This window comes from Tachyglossus aculeatus, chromosome 17, assembly GCF_015852505.1.
Source record: "Tachyglossus aculeatus isolate mTacAcu1 chromosome 17, mTacAcu1.pri, whole genome shotgun sequence".
Lineage (NCBI taxonomy): Eukaryota > Metazoa > Chordata > Mammalia > Monotremata > Tachyglossidae > Tachyglossus > Tachyglossus aculeatus.
Genome location: NC_052082.1, coordinates 44,022,532 through 44,035,336, shown reverse-complemented (window position 1 = coordinate 44,035,336; position 12,805 = coordinate 44,022,532). Strand labels below are relative to the sequence as shown.

The window sequence follows — 12,805 nt, the reverse complement described above, 5'->3', positions numbered from 1 at the left end:
ATATGTGTTTCCTGAAAGATACCTTTTGGGAAGACTAATGTCACCACATCTCCTCACGATCTAACCACATCCAGGATCGGATCAACAGGGAAGGAATACGGCGTTCTCAGCTGCAGCTGGCGACTCCTAGATAAAACAGCCCGGCAAGATCCAAGATGAGTACATCAAGTTGGGGCCCATAGGCCCGGCGACCTTTTCCGTGCTGGAAACCATCATGCCAGACAGATGACTCCAGACAAGTGGCACCATCCTCCCTTACGGAGCGCAGCGCAAAGAGGAGGTCCGATCCTGTTTTTAGGAGTGGCTGAGACAGCCAACAATTTGTGGTGGAGAGCCAGGAGTGAAGCCAGAACACTCACACAGGGGAGGTCTGGGGGAGCACCAGAGAGATGGCTCAGAGCCTGAAGGAGGGCCAGAGAACAGCTGGAAAAACCCAGGACTTTGATCAGGGGAGATGGGAGGAATGGCGCAAAGCTATTCTTGTGCCTGCAGCGGTCATGCCAGCTCAAGCTGTGATTCCCTGCAGACTTGAAAGTTCAACAGGATGTGACCTGGTCGGGATTAGAATTCCCAGGGTTTGCAGGGAAGGCCTCCAGGGAAACACACCAAAGAAAACGCTACTTCTGACCAACTGCACGTAAGACACTCCTACGCCCAACTCGCAATAATTTGATACGTGCTCACTAGGGGCCAAGAACAGGTATTGAATCAATCAATCAATCAATCAATCGTATTTATTGAGCGCTTACTATGTGCAGAGCACTGTACTAAGCGCTTGGGAAGTACAAATTGGCAACACATAGAGACAGTCCCTACCCAACAGTGGGCTCACAGTCTAAAAGGGGGAGACAGAGAACAGAACCAAACATACCAACAAAATAAAATAAATAGGATAGAAATGTACAAGATAAATAAATAAATAAATAAATAGAGTAATAAATATGTACAACCATATATACATATATACATATATATATACATATATATATATACACACACACACACATATATATATATATATATATATTGAACCCCCATTTTACAGATAAGTGAGGCCCAGAGAATGGTCTTTCAGGCTGGAAGGTCCTGGGGGTCCCTGGAGCGAGCCCTGGGGTAGCGACCAGAGTAGGAACTTGAACTAGCCAGTGGAAAGCCCAATTTCAACTCACCTCCCAGCCGGGACCTCGGTCGGGTTAGGCCCCAAACAAAAGGTCACCTCTGGCTTGCCCTTGCGGCAGAAACCTCAGCCTAAACTTGGCTGTCACCCAATAATAATAATAATAATAACAATAATAATAATAATAATAATAATAATAATTGGCATTTAAGCGCTTACTATGTGCAAAGCACTGTTCTAAGCACTGGGGAGAATACAGGCTGATCAGGTTGTCCCACGTGGGGCTCACAGTCTTCATCCCCAGATGAGGTAACTGAGGCCCAGAGAAGTTAAGTGACTTGCCCCAGATCACACAGCAGACATGTGGCGGAGGCGGGATTCGAACCCATGACCTCTGACTCCAAAGCCCGTGCTCTTTCCACTGAGCCACGCTGCTTCTCTAATAGAAGCCTCAGCCTCGGACCATCCCAACATGACAAGACTGTGAGTTCCGTGTGGCACAAGGACTGTGTTCAATCTGATTAGCTCGTATTTACCCCAAACACTTTTTTTGTATTTACAAATACCATTCAAAAAAAAAAAAGCAACAGGTAAGGCTAGAACATACCTCTCAGGAACACACCTGGAGAGCTTCCAGTAATCTACCAGTCTCAACTACGGGAGGAAGAGTGAAGCAGAGGCCTACCCATTCCATTCTTCTAGCTTGGGCAGTGGCTAGCGAGTGGAAGGTGATCTGCTGCAAGTCAAAACTCACTTGTGATGGGCAGCAGCATGGGACAGAGTTGATGGCGAGACTCAAGTTGACTGCGTTGAAGAAGGAAAGACTTCCGTATTTTTACCAAAAAACTCTCTGGATACACTACCAGAACGAATGCAGGTGGAGGAAGGGGGATCTGGGAGAGATGTGTCCATGGAGACCTTACAGGTCGGAGACGACTCAACGGCATACGGCAAGGCTAGAACGAGGCTAGGTGAGTTGTGGCCTCCCCTTAACTTAGGTAGCCCACCTCCCCAGAAGGGGCCTGTGGCTCTGTTTCTGGGGCTTTAAATAATAATAATAATAATAATAATAATGATAACAATAATGGTTTTCCTTAAGCACTTACAATGTGCAATGCACTATACTAAGCCCTGGGGTAGATACAATTAAATCAGATCCAGCTTAGTCTCTCTCCCTCGTGGAGCTCACAGTCCGAGGGGGAGGTAGAACAGATATTTAATCTCCATTTTACAGATGAGGAAACCGAGACTCATAGAAGTTGAGGTAAATTAAGGTAAAGTCCCTCAGAAGGCAGGTGGAGGAGCTGGCATTCGAATCTGGGTTCTAATTCCGGCTCCACCACTTGTCTGCTGTGTGACCTTGGGCAAGTCCCTTGACTTCTCTGTGCCTCAGTTCCCTCATCATCATCATCATCAATCGTATTTATTGAGTGCTTACTGTGTGCAGAGCACTGTACTAAGCGCTTGGGAAGTACAAGTTGGCAACATATAGAGACAGTCCCTACCCAACAGTGGGCTCACAGTCTAAAAAGTCTAAAAGTCCCTCATCTTTAAAATGGGAATTAAGACTGTGAGCCCTATGTGGGACTGGGATTTTGCCCAACCCAATTATCTTGTATCTACCCCAGTGCTTAGCAGAGAGCCTGACACATATTAAGCATTTAACAGATACCACAATTACTACTATTATTCACCTGGCTCTCGTGATTTCCAGTAGTATGTTCTTTCCACTAGGCCACACTACTTCAGAGCAGTGTCTTTGGATCTTGAACTGCATCTCTGTGTCTTGGACTGCACCTCTGACAGAGGAGAGTCAGTCTCTCTCCCCCAGTTCCCCAGAATCAGCCAGTCAATCGTATTTACTGAGGGCCTACTGTGCTCAGAGCATCATCATCATCATCAACATCATCAATCGTATTTATTGAGCACTGACTGTGTGCAGAGCACTGTACTAAGCGCTTGGGAAGTACAAGTTGGCAACATATAGAGACAGTCCCTACCCGACAGTGGGCTCACAGTCCAAAAGCACTGTACCACAAACTTGGGAAAGTACCAGAGAACTACCAGACATGATGTCTGCCTTCCAGGTGCTTAGAATCTAGCAAGGGAGACACACTAAAACAAAGTGGAGAAGCTTCACAAATGGAAAGCTGACAACCCTGGAACCACCTGTTAGCTCACGTAAAAACCGGGGACACGTCTACCTACACCATTAACATTCCAAGATTTCTTTCCCCCTAAGAAAGCAACGCCAATCAATCAATCAATCAATCGTATTTATTGAGCGCTTACTATGTGCAGAGCACTGTACTAAGCGCTTGGGAAGTACAAATTGGCATCACATAGAGACAGTCCCTACCCGATAGTGGGCTCACAGTCTAAAAGGGGGAGACAGAGAACAGAACCAAACATACCAACAAAATAAAATAAGTAGGATAGAAATGTACAAGTAAAATAAATAAATAAATAAATAAATAAACAGAGTAATAAATATGTACAACCATATATACATATATACAGGTGCTGTGGGGAGGGGAAGGCGGTAAGGCGGGGGGATGGAGAGGGGGACGAGGGGGAGAGGAAAGAAGGGGCTCAATCTGGGAAGGCCTCCTGGAGGAGGTGAGCTCTCAGCAGGGCCTTGAAGGGAGGAAGAGAGCTAGCTTGGCGGATGGGCAGAGGGAGGGCATTCCAGGCCCGGGGGATGATGTGGGCCGGGGGTCGATGGCGGGACAGGCGAGAGCGAGGTACAGTGAGGTGATTAGTGGTGGAGGAGCGGAGGGTGCGGGCTGGGCAGTAGAAGGAGAGAAGGGAGGTGAGGTAGGAGGGGGCGAGGTGATGGACAGCCTTGAAGCCCAGGGTGAGGAGTTTCTGCCTGATGCGCAGATTGAACGCCAATCCCACTTAGCCACCGAAATTCAGGTGGAGATCATTTTATTCTACTTGTTAAGTAGTGCGGTCTATTGGAAAGAGCACAGACCTGAAGTCAGGACCTGGGTTCTAATCCCACACTGCCACTTGTCTGCTGTGTGATCTTGGGCAAGTCACTTCTCTGTGCCTCATCTGTAAAATGGGGATTACGACTGTGAGCCCCATGTAGGACAGTGACTATGTCCAACCCGATCTGCCTGTTCTCACGCCAGCGCTTAGTACAGTGCCTGGCACATAGTAAGAACTTAACAAACCCCTCAATTATTTTTAATATCATTACTGGGTTTTAATCCATGCTCCGCCACTTGTCTGTTGTGTGACCTTGGGCAAGTCGCTTAACTTCTCAGTGCCTCAATTTCTCCATCTGTGAAGTGGGGATTAAATTCTACTCCCTCCTATTTAGACTGTGAGCCCCACGTGGGATATGGACTGTGTCCCACATGATTATCTTGTATCTACCCCAGCGCTTAGTACAGTAAGCACTTAACAAGTATAATAACAATAATAATAAAATTATCCATGCAGTTTCAAGTGAATAAAATCTTCTCTGTATCTTATCCCTAGCTAATTAACAATGTTGCGATCTGCTTCTCAATGACCTCCACGATCCAACCTAGACATAACTGTGCTGTGCGAGTGGGTGAAGCACTAGCACAACACAAAACTGACAAGGAGCTGTGGGCTCCTGAAGGAAGCAATAAACTATTTCCCTTCATCGAGTGGCTGAAATAAATCCAAACCCAAAAGCAGGGCTGCATTAATGAAGCAAATGCTGTGTAGGCTGCATAAATTAAAATCCTCAATTTACATTATCAGATTGGGGTCAGTTTTTTGTTGTTGGGGTGTTTTTTTTTTTTACATATGAAATCTGTAAATTTTTCTTTTTTTAAAATTTCCGACGGGGTAAAGTCAGATCTACATGAAAGTTACAAGGCCTTACAACATGCATCATTGATCCAGGAGCTTCTCAGACTCTAATAGTTTGTTTGGAATTTATTATGGGACTATTCTTTTCTTAGAAGAATTTCAAGGAACCCTCAATTCACAAGATTCCGACAAGTCTGTACAGTCACACTGGAATCGGTTGTTCAAATCTAATCCCTTGGCAGATCTTTTGTGGGCAGTGGAAGGAGGACAGAGGGGAGAAGAGCAGGAATGAGATAAAAGGCAGGGGAAATACACCTTGGGGATTCCAGTTGGCCTCTTTGGACCCCCACCAGGAGGAAAAGAAGAATACAAATTACACACCCAAAGCAAACATTTCCTCTGCCTTTTCCTGAGACCAATTTAATCAGGAATACTGGTAGGCTGTGGATTCTAGTAAATAATGGTTTCACCTCCAGGCAGACTACTTACTGATGACAGGAAATCTTCTCAACGGAGCAGATGGGCCCAGTTCAATGGGTCTTGGGGGAAGGCCTGAGAGGTTTTTTGCTTTTTTGGGTATTATCTGGGTGTGAGGCCACTTGTAACCCCTCCCTTTTTAGACTCAAGTCCACCGCCGCCCCCCATCCCAAACTACTTCATCCAGCACTCCATTCTCTTGTCCCTCTGACCCTCTACTGTCCCTCGCCCTCCCATCCCTGGCCTTGGATCTCCCCACTGTCCTCTTCCTTCACTCCTGTGCTTGGCAGCTGAGTTTTCTGGTGGAAATCCAAATGCTAGGTGGACCTTCCATGTTATAATGCTGCGTTTTCACTAAGTATACAACACTACTTAGTCCCCTCCCTCTCAACTCCTTTGCCTGTTCCATGTTGCCAACTCCCCAGGTCGCCAATGCTCCTACCTTCTCCCTATTCATTAATTCTGCTGTATTTAATGAGAGCTTACTGTGTGCATAGCACTGGACTAAGCACTCGGAAGAGTACAATACAACAATAAACAGACCCATTCCCTGCCCACAACAAGCTTACAGTCTGGGGATAGGGGGCAACAGACATTAATATAAAAAAGTGAATTACAGATATGTAATTTCCCTAACTTCTGACAACCTGATTAACTATTTCATTGACAAGATGAACAGCCATCAGATCAAACTTCTCTAAGAATCCCCTTCTCCTCCTCACTCTCCTCCCATCTGTTACCGCTACCTTCAATCTCTCCTTCTCTGGCTCTTTCCCTCTGCCTTCAAACACGCTGAGTTTTCCTCATGCTGAAAAGATCCCACCGCACACTGCAACTATCTCTCCAGCTCCCTTTCACATACAGACCTCCTTGAATGGGCTGTACATCTTTGCTCTTTCTCTCTCTCTAGTCCCTTTCTGCGCTGGGCAGCAGCAGAGACTCAAGGTTACTGCACCCAAGGAGGCAATGGAAAACCACTTCTGTGTTTTTACCGGGAAAACTCAATGGATCCACTACCAGAACGATGGCAGATGGAGGTGGGGTGTTCTGGGAGAGATGTGTCCGTGGTGTCGCTATGGGTCGAAGATGACTCGATGGTGTAAGACAAGACAAGTCCTTTTCACACCCTTTTCACATTCCTGCAGCGCCCTCACTTTGGACACTAAGCTCACCAAATCAACTGTATTTATTGAGCACTTAACTGTGTGAAGAGCACTGTACTAAGCGCTGGGAAGCGTTTTCCTGGAGGCCTTCCCCCCGAACCCCAGGAATTCTAATCCCGACTAGGTCACATCCCGGTGAATTTACACAACACGACAATATAAACAGACACATTTCCTCCCCACAATGAGTTTACAGTCTAGAGGGGGAGAAAGGCATTGATATAAATCAATAAATTACATATAGGCATATAAGTGTTGTGGGGCTGACAGAGGGGTGAATAAAGGAAGCGAGTCAGGGTGACTCAGAAGACAGTGGGAAAAGAGGAAATGAGGACTAAGTCAGGGAAGGCCTCTTGAAGGAGATGCGCCTTCGATAAGGCTTTGAAGATGGGGAGAGTAATTGTTTGAGAGTACTTTAACAAATACCATGAAAAAAGTGAGGAGAGGAAGACAAGCCACAGAAGGAAACTGAGGAGTGTGGCTCAGGGGAAAGAGCACGGGCTTTGGAATCAGAGGTCATGGGTTCAAATCCCGGCTCCGCCAATTGCCAGCTGTGTGACTTTGGGCAAGTCACAACTTCTCTGGGCCTCAGTTACCTCATCTGGAAAATGGGGATTAAGCCTGTGAGCCCCCGTGGGACAACCTGATCACCCTGTAACCTCCCCAGCGCTTAGAACAGCACTTTGCACATAGTAAGCGCTTAATAAATGCCATTATTATTATTAAGAGTGGTCAGAGAAGTTTAGAAGCAGTAGAGACCAGTGTCTGTAAAACCAAGGCTGAAAAATATCCTGCACAAGAAAGTTTGTCCAATATGTGAAAGAAGCAGAAGCAGAAAAGTCAAGGAGAATTGGGACGGAGGGAGGCACAGATTCATTCTACTAGAAAGAAGTCATTGGGAACTTTGGCTACACATCCACCTTCGCATTCATTCATTCAATGGTATTTGAGTGCTTACTGTGTGCATAGCACTGTACTAAGCACCGTAGTCCGCATCAAACAGAAACTCTTCGACATCGGCTTTAAAGCAGTCAATCACCTGCCCCCTCCTACCTCACCTCACTACTCTCCTACTACAATCCAGCCGAACACTTCACTCCTCTACTCGCAGTACCTCAATTTCGTCTATCTCGCCCACATCCTGCCCCTGACCTGGAACCCCCTCATTCTTCACAGAGAAATTAAGTGACTTCTATTAAAGTAAGCTCCTTGAGGACAGAGACCATATTTTACACTTCTGCAAACTCCCCAAATGCTTAGTCCCAAAAATATATTTACTGATGATATAGCATGAATCCTGGAGGACATGACATGTTATGTGTACAGGTCAGAGTGCTTAGCAGAGTATATTACCTCAACGAGAGAATTAACCAGTCTCCTGGTTAATCATCTTTCTTCCTAATTATCTTTACAAGTAGAGTAATTTCTTGTTTCGAGCAAAATTTCACCCAGTACTAAATTCTGAATCCTTTGATCTGGACTTCTCCTTTCCTTTTCATTTCAGCTCCCTGCTGTACTTCTTCAAGCCTGAATTTCTTCCATCTCATCTTCCTTGGCCCAGCCTACTTCTTTTGTCACAACTGGAATCAAGATACTAGTTTGTGCTTTGTAAAATAATATCAATCGACAGTGCTCTGCACGTAGTAGCGCTCAATATACACGATTGGTTGATGGTATTTAATAATAAGAATAATAATGATGGTATTTGTTAAGCGCTTACTATGTGCAAAGCACTGCTCTAAGCGCTGGGGGGATACAAGGTGATCAGGTTGTCCCACGTGGGGCTCACAGTCTTAATCCCCATTTTTACAGATGAGGGAACCGAGGCACAGAGAAGTTAAGTGACTTGTTCAAGGTCACACAGCTGACAATTGGCGGAGCTGGGATTTGAACCCCTGACCTCTGACTCCAAAGCCTGCACCCTTTCCACTGAGCCACACTGCTTCTCTACTATTTACTGAGCACTTATTGCACTGTACTAAGCACTTGGGAGAGTTATGTTTGCAACTAAGTTGCTCCTGCTTCTCAAATCACTGCCTTGTTGTTATTATGCATCAAGGAAATCCCCTTGGGGCTTAATAAACAGGATACTAAAACAAAGAAATATTCATAGAGGTCCACTACACACCCAAAAGTTCTAAATAAACTAAATGGTTTTGAGGGCAGTTTACCAATTACTGAAACAACAGTCATGCTTTTTTCAGCTTGTGCAGGAGACATCTGCAAGATATATGTGTATACAATAAAATCCTCCTAAAAGGTTCCTGCTTATAAAGTTTGCCTATATGATACACTTAAATGCTTCAGGTTTCTTTTCTTCGGTTTATTTACCTCCAAAATCTTTCCTGTAATCTATTCTTTGGAAATACTTCATGATAGGCTAACGCTATAGTATGCAACAGGAGACACTATTTTAGTCTTGTAGTTTCATTTTAAGCAAGCCATCATTACCACTGTTGTCAAAATAATGAAATTATTTAACGAATGAACTCGCTGTCCTAAAACAAAAGTCACAATTTTAAAAAATCTAATACATGCATCTCTGCGGCGATTGGACAATAATTTTGGCAGGCAACTGGACTAAACTGATGAGTCACTCTGATCACCATCAACAAAGTTTTGCAGGAAAAATAGATGGAAAATTTAAGGATTTTTTTTGCACATAAATCAATTACTTAGGCTAAAAAGATGAGTCTGCCCTCTAACAAACAATTGTAATGCAACCTCTACAACAAACAGTACACATAGTCCTATACCAAAATGTTGTTCATGAGATTATAAACATTCTGACAAGTATACATCACGCACTCTAAACAGTTTAGTAGATTGTAAACAGATCAGCAAAGAAAGTTAAAACAAATAACGCTCATTTCTGGTCAGCCTCTTGGATTTGTTTTACAGCAGCCAGCCCTAGGCTGAGATTACAGTCCCAGGAAAGTTTGGGTTCAAGAAGAAGAGACTTGTTATTTTTGAACCTTCACCCGGACTTTTGTGCAAAGACTTAATGGAAAAGGTGTGTCACAGAATTTGAGTGGTTCCTGGACGAAGACTGGTCTCAGCAGTCTCAACTGCTGGATTATCTTCCAGAAGCAGGTGACTTTTCTTCTAGATATAGAACTGAATTGGTGGAACTGACTGAGGGAAGAAAGATGCAGTTCGGACACCCATACACCTTAATTGAACCTCATCTACCTGCAATTTTGGGAGGGCTTTTATGGCCCAGATTGTAATTGAGATTGATAAAGGAGAGCAACCTTTTCTAAGGAAAGTCCACTCTGAAACCCCCATAAAATATGGGTGGTTTATACCTCTGGACTCTAGAAAAAGGGAGGTGCACTTCACAGCACATTATTTGTCTAGTAATGAATTCCTCTTAATGCACCTATCAAAGACAAAGAAGCACAGAGGAGGTGTAGATTGGCAGATAATAAATTTTCCACATTGTTTTGAAATCAGCTAGTTCAAAACAATTGAACCAGAGATCTCCAATACCGAGAAAACATTACTCAAAATGCAGGCTGTCCAACTCAAACTACATCATTCCACTACCTATCAATATATCCAATTTCTGCATTAAAGTTTGCAGTGTCTTATGGCCTTGAAAATCGCTCTGCAACCATCTAAAGACATCAACAATTATCACCCCATTTTGCAGACAGGGAAATAAAGGCACTCTGAAATTAAGTGATTAACTTAAGGTTCCAAGAGTATTAGGGACAAGAATGAAATCCCACACCCCTTAACTCACTACGCAGAGAAATAGTTAATCACTTAATTTCTGTACAAGAAAATAACTATGCACAGAAATTAAGTGATTAACTTAAGGTTCCAACATAATAAAAGAGTATTAGGGACAAGAATGAAATCCCACACCCCTTAACTCACTATGCAACAATGATCCTGACTAATATTGTAGCTTGTGGGTAATTCAATTACTTCTCACTTACTGTCACTAAATAAAATTCACAGCCTTCCACTGATTTTTTTTTCCAACACAAATTACCATTAGAAGCACACAACTGAAGACTATTCTCTTAAAAACTTAAATAACCTTATGCTATTTTGAAAAACATTCTAAGGTGTCCATCTTTGATCTTTGCCCCCTAAGAGAGTATTTGCATTTGCCCTTCCCAGGGAGCAAAGAATAAAAGGGTAGATGAGGTACTTAAAATGCCACGGTTTTTAACGCATTGATAAAAGAAATCCCTTGAAAAAACAGAAACAAAAAGTCCTTACCCAGAAGATCCAATGCTCTTACACACACCAAGCAGAGGCCTCTTCTCGGAAAAGCTGTCACACTTCTGAGGACCTGTGAGGGAAGAAAAAAGTCCAATTTCAAAGAGAAGCCTCTTGTACGTTTTCTCTCCATATTACCTTCTATCAATTAGTCTGTAAAACGTATTAGCTTGCAATATAAGCTGATTAGCTTGTATCTACCCCAGCACTTAGTACAGTGTCTGGAACATAGTAAACGCTTAAAAATATTATTTAAAAAAAATCATTCTGCCCAAGTTTCAAGTGAATGATGCACTCGGATTTGCACCCTTTAGTCACCCCTCCCTCAGACCCACAGCACTTGTGTACATAACCATAATTTTTTATTTATATTAATGTCTGTCTTCCCCTTGAGACTGTAAGCTCACTGTGGTCAGGGAACATGAACAAGGTTAATTTTCCACTCCTACACATTTTATTAATTGTACTGTTAAAGTGTCTCACATCAATAACTTCACTTTCAACAATAGGTTTATGCATAACTTGAAACTCCCAACCATATTTCCCTTTTTCTCTCCCCCGTCCAAGACCTTTATGGGTTGCACTGTGCCCTTACCAACTTGAAATTTGTTCCCTCCCCAGCACTCGGTACAGGTCTGCACACAGCAAGCGTTCAATTGATACGACTGACCGATGGATTCGATGAGGTGTTTTTCAACTAGTACATCTCCTGGCTTGCCATTTTCATTGTCTCAATTTACACCCCGGGGAATTTTTAAGCTGAAACCTTCGGAGAATTCACCTGAGCTTTCCCAGGCCTGATCTCCTGACCCTAGGATGTTCCTCAATCCAAACGTGTCAGAAGACATGGTAACTCATGGCCTCTTTCTCCCTATTTTAGGGAGCATTTTCTAGGCAGCACATTTCAAGTCTTTCGGCAATCCCAGCCGCCACCCTGAAACCTGAAGTGCTTCTCCCTCTCCTTGCTCACCCTCCTACCCCAAAATGGAACCTCACAAGGTTTACTTTCCCAAAATCATTCTGTTAAACAGCTGCCTTCCTGAAGACCTTTCTATTCTCTCTCCTATAGTTGTACACGACATGGAGGCCACCATCTTTTTCTTATTATTTCAAGAAAAGGTTAAAGACATCATTCGAAAGGTAAGTTTGAACGTTAAAATAAAACCAGCAAGAAACAAAATGACTAAGCCAAAGAGAGCACTCCCAGAAACTCCACTAGAAATGCAATCTTGCCCTTCCTCGGGATTGTCCCCAAGCAAGGGTCCTGCGGTCTTTCGGTTCTATAAAGGCTACTGACAAGCTTCAGTCTCCGAGAAGGTCATGGGCTCTAATCCCAGCTCCGCCACTTGTCTGCTGAGTGACCTTGGGCAAGTCATTTCACTTCTCTGGGCCTCAGTTCCCTCATCTGGAAAATGGGGATTGAGCTTGTGAGCCTCACGTGGGAAAGGGATCATGACTGATGGGATTATACTATAGCTACCCAAGGCTTAGCCCAGGTCTTGGCATATAATAAGCTCTTACCAGACACCACAATTACTTTTATTAGAAAACGCTTATTCCTACAGGAAGATGAAGAAGCTTGGACAGTCTATTCTATACATTTGTCAAAAACTGGTTGACAAATTATCTTCCCAACCAAAATTTATGAACAAGAGCTAAATACATTCTGAGCAGACAAAAAGCCAAATATCTCTTTTGCAATCTGCAGTTTCCTAATTATCCTCCACTGTTCCCCTTAATTCTTCACAGGGAAAGGAAGGGAGCTGAGTTTTTGTGTAGGTGTCACTAGCCTTGAACACTGGCTACACTTGACTAGTTGCTTCACAGCCAATCTGGAGACAATACCCTAGTCAGCAACACGGGTGACAAAATATCACAAGTAGCACAGCCCTGAAAGGCAGCCGGCCACGTGACCTCAGATGTTTCTCTCTCAACTTTTCCAAACCACGAAAAATCTGAGGGGCAAGGTAACTTGAACTCATGTTTGATCAAGCAGAGAAGCTTGGGGGTCTTTCAT

General features: G+C 43.8%; 1 protein-coding gene across 7 annotated transcripts in view; it reads right to left on the bottom strand.

Moving 5' to 3' along the window:
* BCAS3 (BCAS3 microtubule associated cell migration factor) overlaps window positions 1-12,805 on the bottom strand; it is a 718,088-nt gene that overhangs the window by 616,962 nt on the left and 88,321 nt on the right. For all 7 annotated transcript variants that reach the window (XM_038758926.1, XM_038758927.1, XM_038758925.1 and 4 more), the window contains exon 7: window positions 10,789-10,861. In XM_038758926.1, coding sequence (XP_038614854.1) covers window positions 10,789-10,861 — 73 coding nt within the window. The remainder of the gene's footprint in view (window positions 1-10,788; window positions 10,862-12,805) is intronic.